The sequence below is a fragment of the Labrus bergylta genome, chromosome 18 (genome assembly GCF_963930695.1).
Source record: "Labrus bergylta chromosome 18, fLabBer1.1, whole genome shotgun sequence".
NCBI lineage: Eukaryota > Metazoa > Chordata > Actinopteri > Labriformes > Labridae > Labrus > Labrus bergylta.
Window position 1 is genome coordinate 7,828,830 of NC_089212.1, and position 18,387 is coordinate 7,847,216.

An 18,387-nucleotide genomic window follows, 5' to 3' on the forward strand; every position below is an offset into this window, starting at 1 on the left:
GTTCATGTACGAGCTACAGTAGGTCTGAGCTCTGATCCTCTGTACACCTGATCGTGTCTGAGTCTGTCTGTGCACGATCAAGTATCCAAGCAGGTATACATGTGCCTGTTTTCTAACTTTCACACAGTTTTTTTTTTCTGCAGCACTGACTCTGTGAAGAGGAGAGCAGTGTCTGTAGTTCTGCTGTTTTTACTCTTCATTAAAAAAGAACGTTATGAGGTCTGCTCTGTATGAAACTATGTGTATGTGTGTGTCTGCTACAAGGATTTATTATCGGACTGTGAAGCCATTTTCACACATGCACTCCTTGTTCACACATGTCTCTCGCAGCTGGAGATTTTCCCTGTCAGATGGGAGGAGACATGACGTAAAAAGAGCGACACAAATGTGACGAATGAAGCAACAGAGTACAACACTATGCTCATAGTTTTCACATTTATATCCCTGCCTTTAGAAGTTCAACACATTCATAATATCATCAAAGGAGCAGAGAACAACCGAAAACACAATGAGGCCGTTTAACTGTGTGCACGGAGCTCGCACCAGATGCATGCATATACAATGTGTGGTTGTTCCCATGTCACAGGATTTAAACCCCACCGCCCTTTCCTGCACGCTCGTGATGACTTTACCATAATATTCACTGCTGCCTTCTCTCGTAGGCTCACTCTGATCTCACAGGGAACTTTAACTAGAGGCCTGGCAGGAAAAATACCGGGACATGTCAGAGGGATAGATTCAGCTGTTTTGCGTTCACACATGCAGCTCGTCCAGGAAAAGTTCAGGACGTTTTCAGGAGTTTTGTGCAAGTGTGAAAACTGAAAACGGCTTTTTGAGAGCAGCACTTCTATCTCACAAGACAAACAGTCAACAGTCAGAACAGGTGTACACCTTGTATCAGCTTTCCAGTCGTATATTTTATTCACCCTGCTACACACTCTTACATGTACACACACACACAAACACACACACACACACAGCTGTAAATAGGGGGACAAACAGAAGAGAGAAATACATGCTCTCCATGTCAGCGTTTACCGATCTCTTTTTATCTCAAACTACATCTGAGGAAACTCTGGTACAAATCTAAGATCTTGTATTTAATTTTTTAATTTTGCTTTAACATTTTGACCCGTATCTGAACTTTAAATGATGTCGACCAAAGAGCTGTTTGATATATTAATAACATCATAAACTGGAACGATAACACATGATCCTTTTCTCAGTGAACATTTGGGTGATTTTTATATGATAAATATAAAAACTATAATTCCTAAATGTGATTTTTATTTTATTCTTACAGTAAACTAATCATGATATCTGGTTATAAAAATATTTAAGGGAACATAAAAAATGTAATTCCTTTTTATATTTTAATCTTCATCACTCTTGTCTTCCTGAATATAGTTAAACAATAAAGATGGAGTCTTATTTAAGTTCTAGTCGAGGATTGATATTATTGTTTCTACGGCAACGGAGAGTGTGTGTATGTGAGAGAGTGTGTGAGCAGGTGTACAGAATCGAGATCTGTCAGTCCACATCTCACTGTGGGTGTGTGTGTGTGGGTACATGTGTGCATGTGGCCTGCAGGCTGCAGCCATCTGTCCTGTGGTGAAGAATGAGCAGCTCTGTACAGTAGTGTGTGTTTGTGCAGTGATGTGACCTGGAACAAACACACACACACACACAACACACAAAAACACATACACACTCACACACACACACACAACACACAAAAACACATACACACTCTCTCTCACACACACAACACACAAAAACACATACACACTCTCACACACACACACACACACACACACACTTTTTTATTTTAATGATTTAGCGTTTAACGAGCGTCACAAACTTTCCTCAGTCTGATGTAAAACTGAAAATTACTCACACAACAGAGACGTTCACACAAACCATAAACGTATGTGTGTTATTCTGTGAATGTGTGTGTGTGTGTGTTTCTGGACCAGATGAAAAGACTTCTATAAAACTGTAAAACCTTAGCTTTACTGGTGCATTTTTTACAGTTTCCTCAGACGGACACACACAGACACGCACATGAGGCTTACAATCAAGATGAAGTGTTTGTGGCTATGACTGCACGCACAGACACACACACACACACACGAGCAGATACTAACACTCCTGCAGCATCACAGTTATCCGTTACAAACTGAGACACACTGACAGCCACACCTTCGCTTCTACAACTCACAGATAGACACACACATACACACACACACACACACACACACACACACTCACATGCAGATACACGCCCACTACCTTAACATTCAAACAGGAAGTATCTTTAATTCCAACAACAAGGTGTGAAAATCTGGAGTTATGAACATTACTGTTGCTAATCTGAAGATGGTTTCTGGTATTTTAATTTTGCTACTGAATGTCAAAACTCTTACATTTGCTTTGAGACATTTTTTGCAATCATTCATATTTATTTACTTTTAACTAACGGTGAAAATAAGTCTCTTACAGCGGACGTTTTAATCCAGTGACACACACAGATATCCTGCTCCCTGAATATGAAACGTTAAGATAAAGACAGACAGAAGTAACCGTCTCAGGTTCTCACCCTCGATGAACCACTTCATGCAAAGTGTTTGCCTCTTGTTATGAACTTCCAAACTCCATTGGATCTGCAGAGTCCCTCTGCACCTTTAAGGAAAAGCTAAAGACCCAGCTCCTTCATGAATACCTACTAACTTAATGATGATGGTTTCGATATTATTGATGATGACGATGGTTTTTGTTCGATAACGATGACTTATAAGATGGTTTCTATACTGATTAGAGCTCTCAAGAACTGCCGTCAATGTTGTGCTTTGCCTCTGGTCACTTCCTGTCAGCACCTGTGTGTCCAATCAGACTCAAAGCTGATCGTTTGCTCTTACTGACATTGTTCCCTTTTTTTCTTGATCCTTGCTTGTGTTGTACTTACTCTCTGATGTACGTCGCTTTGGATAAAAGTGTCTGCTAAGTGAATTGTAGAATTGTTATAATTTCTTAAAGATTATTTTTGGCCTTCAGTCATTTATATTTAAATTGTGTCCATGGGAATCCATCTATTCTATTGTGTTTTATGCTTTACACAACGCATAAGATATTGAAAAAGGGATCAATTCATAAATGCACAATTTAAAAAAACACAAAATATGGAATAATAAATGTGGTAGTGTAAGATGCACGGAGCTGTGTGTTTTCCCCTCGAGGAAAATATAGTCTAATCTCAAGTAAAAGATATTTAGAGTACATTTAAATTATTGTTGTAGAAATTCAAGCGCATGGTTATTCCACATCCCACACAGAGTAAAAGTTTAAATGTGAGTGTGTTTTTCAGTTTTCATTTCCAGCTGTGAGCTGATTTAAAACAGCAGTTTTTTTTTTTAGCTCACAGCTGATCCAGGTAATTCTGCAGACAGGATCTCTGAGCAGCCAATCACAGAGCAGCCGCTGTCTCGCGCTCAGCCAGTCACCGAGCAGCACCTGTCTCTCGCTCAGCCAGTCACAGAGCAGCACCTGTCTCTCGCTCAGCCAGTCACAGAGCAGCGCCTGTCACCATATCAGTCTGATATTAAACATGTGATAACACACACAGAGTTGAGACTGTAGTTCGGGGGGTGGGGGGGGGGGGGGTGGCGGCAGCGAGCATAGAGCCACAAATGAAGCGCTCCTTAAAACGACCACAGAAGCTGTTCTAACAAATCTACAAATATTATCAGATCTTAAACGAGTGATTTATAATCAGTCACATGCGATATTTATCTATTACCTCTGGAACATTATGAAACTGTGTGTGTAAATAAGCAAATCTTTATGCCACATGTTTGCTCGCTCTGCTCTCTATCTTTAAAAACGTTTATTAAATGTTGTTAAAAAAATATAAAAGTGTTTAAATTTGAAAAATCAATCTGAGAGAAAAATATAAATCTGAAATTAAAAAAGTGAATAAGGCCGGAAGAAATACAGTTACTGCTCAAACTGCTGCACAGCTTACACACACACACACACACACACACACACACACACACACACACACACACACACACACGCACACACAGTATTAACAGTGCAAATAAAAGAGTGACACACAGACAGAGGAGTTCAGAGTGTGCAGGTGCAGCAGTAAGAGGTGAATGTGGTCCTTTTGATTAACACACACACACACACACACACACACACACACACACACACACACACACACACACACACACACACACACACACACACACACACACACACACACTGACAGAGAGCAGCACTGACAGCCTGAGAGCTCCCCCTAGCAGGATATGAGAGAGAGAGAGAGAGATAGCAGACTCTATCATGTGTGTGTGAAGGTGTGAAGTGTCTGAAATTATATTTTTTGGCTCCTCCTAAAATAAGACAAATCTTCACCCTATGACCCTTATGGATTATAAAAATAAATCTGACTCTTCACAGAGACTTTTTTTTTTTTTTATTCTGTGTTAAATCCACAGACCCCTCTGTAAAGATTTTAACGGACTGCTACTTTATCTGCTGTTTACAATAAGAGCACAAGTTAATATCATGAAGGGAGTGTGACACACACACACAGACTCTGTGTTTTACAAGCAACTCACACAAGCACACTGTTACAGGACATCAGCGTGTGTGTGTGTGTGTGTGTGTGTGTGTGTGTGTGTGTGTGTGTGTGTAACAAAGACTGAGCTCAGCAGGGTGCTCGGCTATTTGACAGCCAACGGGTAGCATGCATTTTAAGCGGGCCGAAGCAATTTACACACACACAGACCTCTCCCTATTTGTGTGTAAATGTGTGTGTGTGTGCAGTGAGAGCTGCTTGTGTGTCCTCTCGGTGAATCAGAGCGATTTTATTCTCTGTGAAAAAGGAGCAGAAGGAGAACGTGCACCTGCAGGAGACAAACTGGTCTACAAAAAAACACCCCAACACACACACACACACACACACACACACACACACACACACACACACACACACACACACACACACACACACAACACACACACACACACACACACACACACACACACACACACACACTGCAAATATATAAACCAACAATTAGCTAGTGTGTGTGTTGAAAAAATATTTATCTATCGAGCACGTGTGTGAAACAAACTGCAGAGATTGTGAGGACACTCTGCTGCATGTGAACACTTCATGTTACAGGTGAGGGTCAGGTGTGGTGTGATAGTCTTCCTTTAATCAAACCTGTATTTAATCATTTCATTTGTTCTATGAGAGAGACACAACACACACTTTTTATCATCTTTCTTTAAGAGGACAAACAAAGGAAGCAGAGGAATGAGAGAGGTGTGTGTCTGTGTATGTGTGTGTGTGTGTGTGTGTGTGTGTGTGTGTGTGTGTGTGTGTGAGAGAGGAATATATGTGTCAATATGTTTAAAGCATCGAGTGTGACACTGATGCTCTCTGACTGCAGCTGAGACTCAACGAAGCTACTTTTTAAATCAATACATTTGTATATTTTATCGCGCCAATTCATTACAAATGTTATCTGAAGACACTTTACGTAGAGAGCAGGTCCTCAGCGTACTCTTATTCTGTACAAAACATGTCAAAATATTGTTTTAAAGCGTTTCAAACAATCAGAAATCAACCCAAACTCCCTTCAGAATATCTGAGATGTAACCTACAGAGCACAGGCCGCACGTCTGCTAACAGCTCCTCTCTCATAAGGAGAAAGTGAAACACAAGAGAAGAAGAATCTCTCCTCTGAAATGTAGAACTGACACATAACTTGATGTTTGCAGCGTGTGTGTGAAATCTGAATTATAAGCAAAGACTCAATCAGTGGTCAGACGACTGGACGAGCTGACAGCTTGAGGAGAAAAAGACGGTCTTCTGTGAGGACGATTCACGTGTGTGCATTTGCATATGTTCATGCAAGCCTACATACATGCACGAGTGTGTGCTTGTGTGTGTGTGTATGAACATGTGTGTGTGTGTGTGTGTGTGTGTATGAACATGTGTGTGTGTGTGTGTGTGTGTACTGAAGCATACTAAATGTGCAGCATCTCTTGCACACAAATGATGGCATGTAGAGCGCCGAGCTGCAGCCTGAACAGAGATAAATCAGACAGACAGACAGGTCAGACCTGCGCGCACACACACACACACACACACACACACACACCCACACTTACACACACACACCCACACTGAGGTGTTTTAGTGCAAACAGGAAGCTTATTTATTAGCCTCCATCTTAACTCTCTCTCTCCTCTCTACCTGTCTGTCTCTCTGTAGAGACTATACTGGTGAGTCTTTACATGCACCAGTTTGTGTTCCTTGCACACAGTGTGTGTGTGTGTGTGTGTGTGTGTGTGTGTGTGTGTGTGTGTGTGTGTGTGTGTGTGTGTGTGTGTGTATGTGTGTGTGTGTCGTGTGAGAGAGTGAGGCTTGCAGCGACGGTGTGTGTGACCCACTTCCACAGGTATGTGAGCTGAGGCTGCAGATGAGCTGAGAAGTGATCAGATCTGCACCCGTCAGGAGATGTTTGACATCTCAGCTGCATGCACCCGCTAAAGCTGTAAGTGTGTGTGTGTGTGTGTGTGTGTGTGTGTGTGTGTGTGTGTGTGTGTGTGTGTGTGTGTGTGTGTATGTGTGAGAGTGTATGCTCTTATAGGTTGGCAGTACGATGCTGTGCAGTCAGGCCTCTTCAGCAGACAGAGCAGGGTACAGTGCAGGCTTTGTTGTAAATTTCAGTCAGTGAAGTTCTCAAAGAGTGTGTATATATGATTTGATGTGTCAGGTTCACACACACACACACACACACACACACACACACACACACACACACACACACACACACTGACAGGTGTGCACATGTTACCGTAAACTGTGGTAAACAGAGGAGCAAGAACACAACATGCACACAAAGAGATGAGTTTACATTAAATAATCTGAACGCTGAATGTGTCTGACTGAAATCTTCATCCTGAACACAAACTGCTGTCTTCACCTCATCACTGTGTGTGTGTGTGTGTGTGTGTGTGTGTGTGTGTGTGTGTGTGTGAGAGAGACAGAGAGTCTGTGTGTGTTGCACAACATCACATCACACACACTGATCTGTGCTCAGAGGAATCTTTTCACTCTGACCACTTTACAATAAGTGATATTTTAGTCAGGTCATGAATCTGTGAGTTTAGATTTAAGAACTAAAATGTGCACAGAAAAAATGTGTTAAAAACAGAGAGCTGAGTCGTTTATTCGCTTTGACATTTTGTTTAAAAAGCATTTTTTTTCTCTCTAAAAGTTCAAATTTATGTCACACATAAACTCCTTATAGCTCGCACCAGACCTCCATGAAAGAGAACAGTGCAGTAGATAATATAATAACAGAGTGTGTGTGTGTATGTGTGTGCGTGTGTGTGTGTGTTTGACTGTACTCTGCTGCACATGCCGTCACTGCACCCTGTGTTTCCTCTGCTCGGATATTTTCACTGTGAAGTCTGGCAGGTTTTAAATAATCCAGACTCAGTGTTCATATTAAAGCAGGAGGGAGAGCCCGTGTTCATGCAGCAGGAGCAGAAGACACAGATCTGACTAATTAAAGAGAAATCCGGAGGCTGCACGAGGCGCTCATGTGTCTGAAACAGACCCGAAAACCTTCAGGGAAACCCCGCAGAGAGCGTGAGCCCGAGCCGCTGAGTGACCGCGGAGAAGATTTAATTTATTGAATCATCAGCTTCAGTGAGAAGTTTGCAATTTTATTAGATCATTTCCTTATTAAATCAGGTGTTTAAATGTGTTAAAGAATAATTCAAAGAGAGCAGGTTTGTTTTATTTAATTTGAAGTGAAGAATTAAATTAATGTGCGAATTAAAAACTCAATAAATTATTTTAGAGATTTGATCTGATGTGAAAATAACAGATCTGTTTTAAAATGTCTTTAAGGATACAAGTACGCCAAAAGTTAACAACTTAATTAAATACATGAAATTATAATTGTTTTTAATTTGTCAGCTGTAAATAGAGATAGCTATAATTAATGTCAGCGCTGATTATAATTTAATTTATTTGATTTTGTTGAATTCAAACAAACAGAAACAGTCAAAGTCCTGCAGACAGATCTCTTCTCTGTTCATAATCTGGACATGAAGCGGCTTCATCACACAACACGATTTTTAAGTAATTAGAAATGTGTCTCATTTTGTCTGAAAATGTAGAAAAATAAAAACAAAGATCGGCCTTCAGCAGGAAACTCACTTTGAGCTCAGAGACGTTTTTACGCTCAGAGAGAAAAACTCTGAACTCTCTCCCAGCAAGAGAAAAAGTGAAAATAAAAATAAAACCTGAAGTAAAGTTTTCAGCAGCGACTTTTTTTTTTAAGCGTTTTAACCCCTCACCTGTGATTTCTCTCTGGGACAGGTGCTGCGGGTTCCCCTGCTTGCGTCGGGACATCGCCCTGGCATTTACACTGGCATCGCCCGGAGAGCGGCGCGTGAAGGGTCGGCTCTCCTTCTCCTCCTGGAGAACACCGGCGGCCGTTAACTGGCCCCAAAACCGGTCGCGGGCTGAGCGCCCCAAACTGACCCCTGTGCTGCGGCCCCAGGTGTGGCCCCTGGGCTGATCCTCCAGCTGGCAGCGGCTGAGTAGCGGTGAGGTGACCGGCCGTGATGTGGAGGAGCGCCGGTCGGCCGTGCGCTCGGTCCGCTCCTCGTGCCACCGGTGTGCGCGGTGAGGGAGGGGGGGGAGTCCGGCTCTTCCTGCCGAGGAGCTCACACCATGAGCCGGGGCAGCTGAGAGGAGGTGTGCGGTCACCCCCTGATGGTCACTCAGGGCGCGTGTCCACTCTCCGGACAGCCCGGACAGCGTGCACTCCAGAGTGCGTGAAGGAATGAAAAATTAAAATCCAGTCTTGTTCCCGCTCTCGAGGAGCTGTGGACACTTCTTCTGCTGCGCGTGCAGAGCGGGCAGAGGACTTAGAGTCTCGCGCTGCTGTGTATCTGCGTGCGGGCTGCACACTCCCGCATCCCGGGGCTGCTCTCTGCGCCTCTCTGCGGCTCTCTGTTGAGCTCTGCGGGTCCGTGCCGGTCCGTGCGGCTCTCTGTGGCACTGTGCAAGTCTGTGCGCCTCAGTGCGGGTCCGTGCGGCGCTCTGCGGGTCTGTGCGGGTCTGTGCGGCGCTCTGGCTCCTACAGCGGCTGAAAACTCAAGTTCAAGTGCGGACGTGACGTTCAGTGAGCGGTGAGAGGGAGAGTGGAGACTGAAGAGCACTGGGGGCGACTAGTGGTGGCTTTCACACACACTGACACACACACTGACACACACTCTCACACCCTCACACACACACCGGGCTCCTGCGCGCGGCACAGTGGTCAGAGTCGCTCCTGTCACCTCCTCCTCTTCCTCCTCCTTCTCCTCCTGAGTCTCTTCATCTCCATCACATTCGGATTATTTTTTGCTAAATTTTGACCTCAAGGGCTTCCATACCTTGTGCACGAGAGGCTGGACACTTTGCACCGAAGTCCAAATTCGCGCGTGCCTTCCCGTTTACTCTAATTATCAACCCTCTCTGCAGTAGCGCGTGCGTAAATGTGTCTGATTATTGTTCATGTTTTACTATACATCTATTCACATTTACTCAGAGTGTAACAAGGAGGGCCTGTCACGTCATTAACGCATATTACTCAATTATAGTGATAATCATCAGAATTAATTTAAGAACATTTTAGTGATTTATTTATTTTTGTGTATTTTAAGCGGTTTTTAGGGGAGGTTCTGTATTTGTATCCTCTCCTTTGTGCTGCGCCGCGTGGCCTAAATCTGCGCTCACAATATTAACACACACATTTACACACACACACACACACACACACACACACACACACACACAATGAAAGATTAGATTTGATTATAACCTTCACGTTTAAACGCCTCACTTTATTAAAGTGATGAACGTGGACTGTCAGAGAGTTAAAGTCAGTGATCAGGGACGCCATGTTTGTGACCTTCTGTGACCTCAGGCTGCAGAATTAACTGCAGCAGAAGAAGAATTAGAAATAGAAGAGTCAAGGGAGTTCTGGTTAGTTTTTTTTTTTTTTTTACATTTATTTAAAATATCAAATAAAATTTAAAAAAAAACCTTCTCCTATCTTTATCACCCTCATGCATCTTCTTCACCACTTCATCTTCGTCCTGCACCGTGAGGCTCACAGAGGAAGAGGAGGCCTCAGTTTGCTTATTTATCCCCTTCTTCATCACCTGCTTCTTCTTCTTCTTCTTCTTCTTCTTCTTCTCCTGAAGTGTCGCTCCTCCTCTTCCTCTCTCTTCCTCGGTGTATCTCTCTCCGGTCTGGCAGTCAGCCCTCTCTCTCGCTCTCTGTGGGAGGAATAACCAGATTTCACACGCTCGTTTAGAAGAAAAAAGGGAAGATGGCAGCTCGTCCATGAGTCTTTGTGCCGCTCACAACACAACTCCCACCTTCATCAGGCAGGAAACACAAAGAGAGCGACACTCACTGAGACGTACATCACTGTCAGCTTTAAGGAGAGCTTTATCATGAAGACGAGGGTTTGAGCCGAGGAAGAGGACGGACCAACAGGGGCGTCTCCTGTATTTCTGGGCCCCCTGAAATTAAATCTCAATAGACCCTTCCAACACAAACTCAGTCAACCCTGAAATATTACTATAACCACACCTCTGTTACAAAAACTGACCAATTAAATGCTGTAAGTTTCCTTCATTACTTTTTGATACCAGGATGCAATCTCTAATTTAATGACATTGAAAACTCCTGAAGCTTAAAATAACTTAATCTATTTCATAAGAAAGGTGCATAACAGAAGAAAAGTCCAGCAAAAATTTAAGCAAAATCCTGCACAAAAAGTTTTGCAAAACATTTTGGAGTGTCAAAAATGTTGTCCAATTTAAACAGTGTGCAGGAGTTTGCCTGCACTTCATGGTCACTCAAAAACAATAAATTACCCACCATGGGGGTGTCGAGGACTTCTTTTTTGTTGTTGCAGTGGTGTCGAAACAGGTTTCAATATTGTTTGATTTATGTGGAAGTTTAAATTTCTGCTGTTTGTCTTCTTTGTTTGTTTGTTTGTGTTACATCCATAATAGTTAAGAGGTACAAATCGGTTTAAGAATCACAATACCTTAAAGAAAAACTAAAACAAACAAAAAATGATGTATTTATTTCAGGAACATTAGGGCCCCTTCCTCCAGGGGGCACCCTGAGCAGTCAGTCCCTATCCCCCTACAAGCCGCCCCTGCAGACTGAGGAAGAGGACTTGAATGTGTGAGTTTTTAATCGCACCCTCTCAGGTGTTTGAATGTTTGAACCTGGGAATCCGTGCAGCTCGTTGTGTCTGCTCCTCTTCCTCCGACTCTTCCTCGGGGGGCCTTCATCATCGCCTGCTCCTCCTCGTCCTTGCAACCTGATTGGCTCATTAGTCAGATGGTCGACAGGTGCATCGTTCTGTCTTCTTATTGGTCGTTTTTAAAGGTGATTGTCACTCGGAGCCCATCAGAGTGAGTGATGCTCCTTCATTAGCATTTATACACACGGCTGTTTGGTTTTATGCTAATGCTAACACACACACACACACACACACACACACACACACACACACACACACACACACACACACACACACACACTCACTCTCTCTGGTTAAGTTTTAACTGAGGGACACCGACGTGTCCTTTAAGATCACTTTCACAACAACTGTTCACCACTAAACTGATCACACTCATGTTTATGTGCACAGATGCATGCTGGGAGAAAAAGCAGCGAGTCGTTTTCTCTGTCATTAAAACACCTGAAGTCCATGACTTGTTTGTTCTGGAGGTTTCTGTCACCCCTCATGATCTCCACCTCTGGTCGGTCTCCTCGGTTTAATCTGTTCATCTTTAAACTGTTTTTATTGGCTGATGAAGGTCATGTGACCTCCGGTGGTAAAAAGGCCTTATGAGTAGATTGTTGTTACACCTGTGTGTCGTCTTTTCCTTGTGCTCTTGGTGTGTGCTGTATTTTTTTTTTGACAGTACAGTCGTCAGCTCTCCCTCAGAAAAGAAACGCACTAGTTACAGTTTTCAATTAATTACAAAATCAATTTAAACAGAGAGACAAAGAACAATAAAGACAGAATGACCTGCAGCATTTCTGTACATGTGAGTGTGAAACCTGCAGTATAGGAATGTTTTCATTTCTATGGAGCACTATGTAATTTAATGTTATTTAGGAGGGTAAAGAAGAAGAGCAGACAGTCTCAGTATTTATATCTCTCTGTTGATCAACAAGCTGCTGAATCCTTGACTGAAGCTTCATCCGTTAACAGCTGATCGTTTTTATTCAGAGTTCAGGGTTAAAGTCTGAACTCCTCTCTGCTCCTCTCTGAGCTCTGCTCAGGTAGAACCTGCAGTCCAACAGCGCCCTCTGTTGGTCAGTCTGTTCTACTGTGTGTGTGTGTGTGTGTGTGTGTGTGTGTGTGTGTGTGTGTGTGTGTGTGTGTGTGTGTTTGGGAGTTTCTTTAAAAATGTGTGTCACAGAGTGATTGATCAATGCAGCTACACCTGGCCTACCTGTCCTCTCTTAGATTTATTTTTGATAAAACTAGTCCTCCTGGTGCAGGTTTGATAAAACTAGTCCTCCTGGTGCAGGATTATTATACTAGTCCTCCTGGTGCAGGTTAAATAACACTGGTCCGCCTGATGCAGATTTAATAAAACTAGTCCTCCTGGTGCAGGTTTAATAACGTTAGTCCTCCTGGTGCAGGTTTAATAACGTTAGTCCTCCTGGTGCAGGTTAAATGACAGTAGTCCTCCTGGTGCAGGTTAAATGACACTAGTCCTCCTGGTGCAGGTTAAATAACACTAGTCCTCTTGGTGCAGGGTTATTATACGATCATGCTATATATTATGCTTTAGGCTCTTTCTTTAAATTACACATATATTTTTATCCCTGCACAGGTTATGTACATTTCTTGTATAAGTCTTTGTTTAATCTAGGGGTATTCTTTAAATATTTTTTCGGGTTAATATATATGTATGGGGGGGGGGGGGGGGGGGGGTTGGTTTTGCGGTTTCATTTGTAACAAATGTTTCATGTCATGTACGTCTTTGTAACCTGCTACTGGATGCTTTGAATTTCCCTCGGGATCAATAAAGTATCTATCTATCTATCTATCTACTAGTCATCCTGATGCAGGTAGTGGCTGTAGCATAGTTAAGAGAAGAGCAGCTATGATCATGTGATCATTTGTGTGTGTGTGTGTGTGTGTGTGTGTGTGTGTGTGTGTGTGTGTGTGTGTGTGTGTGTGTGTGTGTGTGTGTGTGTGTGTGTGTGTGTGTGTGTGTGTGTGTCTGATGAAGAGGAGAACAGCAGCCCTGAAGCACAATTACTGACATCAAAGATTAAATTATTTCTTTTATAGGGAAAATGCTAATGACAGATTTATTTAGAGAGCGAGCGCATACACACACACTAATGATGGGGACAAATGAACGCTGTGTTAAACAGAATCTTTAAGAGCTCCTGATTGGTCCATTGAGGTGTCATGTTGAAGTGATATCGAAACGTTTTTATAAACTCCTGCTGACAGGATTAATGATCGATAAAGACAAAATGAGCTCGAGGCTAAAAGCTAAAGGAGCGCAGGGTTTCAACAGGAGGTGGTGGAGACCAAAACAGAGCTAAAAGAGCATTAACAGTTTTACCTCTGTTTTTTTAAACTCTAATCTTCATGTGTCACAGCTGTTTTTTGAAGGTTATTCTGCCTGAAAGTTAAAGGAAGCAGATTCAAAGTTTTATTCACCAAAAACACCACATACATTAAAATGTTTTACGTAATTGATGCTGATTCTTCAGAAACTTCATCAAGTAAAAACACTTTTTTGTGTAAATTATAACCTGCTCTTATAGATACAGTAGGTTTATGATGAACAGCTGGAGGGTGAACTCATGTAGGTTAAAGACAAAAAGGTGAGGAAGCAGAACAGCACAACACTGACTCACCAGAGAAACAACGTCAGACTGCAGCAACTTTTAAAGTCAGAAAATCTGGAATGCAGGAGGCCGAGGTTCTGTAAAGGTAAAGACAGGTAAACATTTAATCATAGGGCAGACACTTTGTAAAGATGAGGATGGGCGGGCTGATGACAGCGAGGTGAACTTCAGGGTTAAGCGAGGGTTCTTAACAGTTTTAGAGAAGAAACAGGGAGGATTGTGTTTCTGTTTTGTGATGTGAAGACGAGCACACAGTGTGCAGCGTTCAGTCAAATAGAAGCTCTCAGGCTCAGTGTTAGTGTGTCTGTGTGTGGTTCTCTGTCCTGTGCTGCCCTCTGCTGGTCACCCTGTCATTACATCATCGACACACAATCTGATTTATTTACAACTCAAACCTCCTTCAGGTAGAATCAGCTGAAAGTGTAATGGAGCATTCCCTGCAGCCAGGTGTTGATGATTCAGTAGAAGAGGCTCTACCAGGTGAACAACCAGGTGAGCTGCCAGCGTGTTTTTCACTCATCAGGTCGTTGAGAAAAAGAAGAGGAAGAGGAGTGAAAGAGAAGACGAAAAATAATCTCTGGGGAGATTTGAGGCCAACCTCCTTCCTCATACTGTGTCTCTACATGTGTTTATTTTAATTTAAGACAAAACAAGGTGTGGGGGAAGCGAGTCAAAAAAAAAAACTCCCAGGTGCTGGATCAGAAATATAAAACTGAAAGCAAGTCTCAAAAAAGGATCTGCACACTGTATTGAAATCCCCCTGTAATGCTTCCATCTCACAGATCTTCAGGCATCGTCAAACGTTGCACACATCATTTTGGATATATAAAAACATGTAGGCACACAGAGCTCCCTCTCTAAGGCGGCTGCATAGCCAGTAATGGGCCGAATGCAGCACCGAGGCAGAGAGCAACAAAACACTATTCATCACAGAACAATGAGAATAAAAATGTGAGAAAAAATATAAATATACATATTAGTAAGATTGTAACTTCTTGTGATGAATCTTTTGATTAAAACAGAACGGTTTCAACAAGTTGCAGGAAGCCTCTGAAGTCGTTGCTGTAGTCTCGAGAGGCGAGTTGGATAGCGTCTGAGCTGATGAGTGGTGACCGCAAAAACGATTGTAAAATGATGTTCTGAAAGCGGAGGAATTAGACATGTGATAGCTTCCGTCGACCGGTTCCAGACTTCCCGGTTGATCTGTCTCATTTTTTCCACAATAACGTTAGCCTGGCACCGGCTCTCTTCTCCTTCACCGGTCAACGTGACGCAGATTTACTCTCAGGTTAATCTGCTATTGTTGAACTGGAAGTATTTCCCTGCAATGGCAAGAGAGTGTTAAAAGCAACGAGGTCGGGGGCAGGACCAAGACGGATGAAAGTCCTTCATATAACTAGGAGCTGGTCCAAGCTTGAGCCAGTCAGAAATCTAAGTTTTTAGCTCACTCTTAAAAGTAGAGAGTGTGTCTGCCTCCTGGACCCTGACTGGTAGATGATTCCAAAGGAGAGGGGCCTGATAACCGAAGGCTCTACTTCCCATACTACGTGGTCACAACAGTTTTGCATGCTTCCATTTTGGTCATGATAACCCCGCACCCCCAGCCCCCGACATTGGCGGTGCTTTCTTAGTAGATCAGCAAGGAGTTGGTGCTACTCTGGAACCATTTTTCCTGGCCCAGAGCCGGTTCTTTGGCGGTCTGGTGCTAGCTTAGGCACTGTCTCTGAATCAGCTCTGGGACTGGCTGAGTGGAAAAGGGGCCTTAGAGACTGTAAGTACCACGAGCAGGCCTGCAGTCTGGGAGGCGTAATGTTCTCAAAGGGTAATACCGCATTATGAGCTCTTTAAGATAAGATGGTGAGGAGATGAGAGCCAGTGCAGAGAGGCTAACACGGGAGTAATGTGATCTCTTTTCCTAGTTCCAGTCTGTACACGAGCTGCAGCATTTTGGACCAGGGGAAGAGTCTTCAGAGACTTAGCAGGGCAGCCTGATATAAGAATATTATCCAACCTGGAGCTAACAAATGCATGGACTCCTTTTTCGGCTTCATTTTGAGACAGGTTGTGCCGGAATTTTTTTTGCAATGTTACAAAAGTGGCTCTTTGTCTGGGAGCTGAAGGACATATTCTGATCAATTTGAACTCACTGATCCAGAACGGTGGGACTGGATGCCAGGCTGATGCCATCTAGCACACTTCAGTCTTGTCTAAGTTAAGTAGCTGGTCATGTTTAGATAGCTGATCAGTGTCCAGGTGAGCTGGTACAGAAGAAAGTACAATGGACAGAGTTTCCTTCTGAAGTTCTGACAGAAAGGAGAAGTGATAAAGTTCTGTGACTGCGTTGGTCTTGGTGCAGAGTTTGAGCAGTGTGAGACTCTAAAAAGACCTGCAGGCTGAACCTGGACCTGAGCCGAGCCTCACACTCTCTGAACTCATTATTTTACTCTCTGCTCCGTCCTTCACTCCTCCTCTTCATCACACACCAGCCTGACAGTCAGACTGCAGGGCAGGAGAGCCCACGGTGCCAGGAGCCATCACATCACAGCGCGAGAGAGAGACACACACACACACACACTGTCCACCTGAGGACTCACAGTACTCGTGGTCAGACACACAAGGGGGTGTAGAGGGGTGGGGGGTGGGCAGCAGGTCTGCAGGATTTTGGGTCAGGCTGGGGGTGTATGTGGGGAGTGATGAAGATGAGGAGGGACACTGTGGGCCTCTTCACCGCTCAGTGGTCAGCTCACCGCGCGCGTGTGAGGATCAGATCTGTACTCGTCTCCTGACAGGCCGTCACATCAGGACCTCAGAGGAGGGGTGGTGTGGTGGAGGACCTGGATCTGGACCTTTTTTTTTATATCTTCTCCTTGAAATCTGTAAAAGCTTTAAACAGTTAAACCAGAAATGATTCAACTACATGTTATTAAACTTCATGTAAGTTACTGACAAAGACCACGGCAATAAAGATATAGCAATGTTAATATGACTTGGGATGAAGGGATGAGGGTAAGAAGAAGGGATGAGGGTAAGGTTTGAAGGGTGGGTGATGAAAGGGTGAAGGGATTTTAATTATCCTTTTTTATGCAAGAAAAGAAACTTGCTGAGAACAAAAAAAAGTCATCTTAAGAGTGTAAGGGTTGAGGAATAGTGGGATGAAGGGTTAAGTTTAACGGTCGAGGGATTGAGAGATGAAAGGTTTCAGCACACTGTACAGTATTATATTACTGTACCTGTGTGTGTGGTTTATTGTATCGTGGTAGCTGACAGTTTGTGTGCGTTACGTGGGAACCTAAGAGATCAGTTAAACAGTCTGATGCTAAATCTGACTGATATTTATAAGTGTGCGTTTGGTTTGGTATAGGTGTGTATATACAACATCTTTGTGGAGCCTCACTGTACGTGTGTGTGTGTGTGTGTGTGTGTGTGTGTGTGTGTGTGTGTGTGTGTGTGTGTGTGTGTGTGTGTGTGTGTGTGTGTGTGTGTGTGTGTGTGTAGTTCATCAGACTGAGGTCTGAACCACACTGGTTGCTCTGCAGAGTTTAACTGTGACTGTCTTCACGCTAACTCTCCTATTTGTGGACACACCGCATTTTAAACCACACTGATGTTACTGTAGCAGTGTGTGTGTGTGTGTGTGTGTGTGTGTGTGTGTGTGTGTGTGTGTGTGTGTGTGTGTCTGTCTAAGAGGAGGACAGAGAATAGAAGTCTGGGACAGTTGTGTCCGAGACTTTAAGTTGATGTCAGGAAAAAAACATTTAAAAATCCTAAATCAGACATAATTCACCTGTTTGACAACACCTGTCAATCACCTGTGTCCATTCCCTGTGTGATATCACCTGTATGAGCATCTTTTTTTTGTCCATCACCTGTCTTCATCACCTGTTACCATAGCATGTTCAACACCTGTGTGACCATCTCCCTTGTGTCCTTCACCTATTTGACAACACCTCCACCTCAAAGTCTGTAACTTGTGTGTCCATTTGCCCAAGATTTCTGCCTCTTTCTCTCCACTGTAACTTTGCTAAATGTTGCTAAGTGCTAATGATGGATTGACATTAGGTCTTTGTAACATAGCAATGAGTTAAGTCTTTCACCTGCTCCTTTTGTGAAGTGTCTGGAGATAACATTTCTTATGAATTGGCGCTCTACAAATAGTCAACAACGACTCCAAAATTGTCACAAATGTTGACTTACACAAATCTGTAGTCGTGCAACCCTTAGTCTGCAGATTTAAGCTCCAGGAGAGCTCAGTGTGATTTTAACTTCACACAGATGAGACTTTGTGTTTTTGTGATCAGACTCTTACATCCCTGTAACTTTACTGCACTAGACTTCCTGCAGACTTTAGATTTACCTGCTGAGAGAGAAACAATTAGATTAGA

At 43.3% G+C, this 18,387-nt stretch overlaps 1 protein-coding gene and 1 long non-coding RNA gene across 2 annotated transcripts in view; one reads left to right on the forward strand and one right to left on the reverse strand.

The window, feature by feature from the left end:
• Positions 1-8,532, reverse strand: part of bcl11ba (BCL11 transcription factor B a) — a 29,704-nt gene extending 21,172 nt beyond the window's left edge. Inside the window, exon 1 of the mRNA XM_020655213.3 lies at positions 8,398-8,532. Within this exon, the coding sequence (XP_020510869.1) occupies positions 8,398-8,452 (55 nt within the window). The 5' untranslated portion in view covers positions 8,453-8,532. The remainder of the gene's footprint in view (positions 1-8,397) is intronic.
• LOC136183260 (uncharacterized) lies at positions 7,555-10,998 on the forward strand. Its single transcript, XR_010669092.1, has 2 exons — positions 7,555-7,741; positions 8,420-10,998. It is a non-coding gene; the product is annotated as an uncharacterized lncRNA (long non-coding RNA).
• Positions 10,999-18,387: the final 7,389 nt, after the last annotated feature.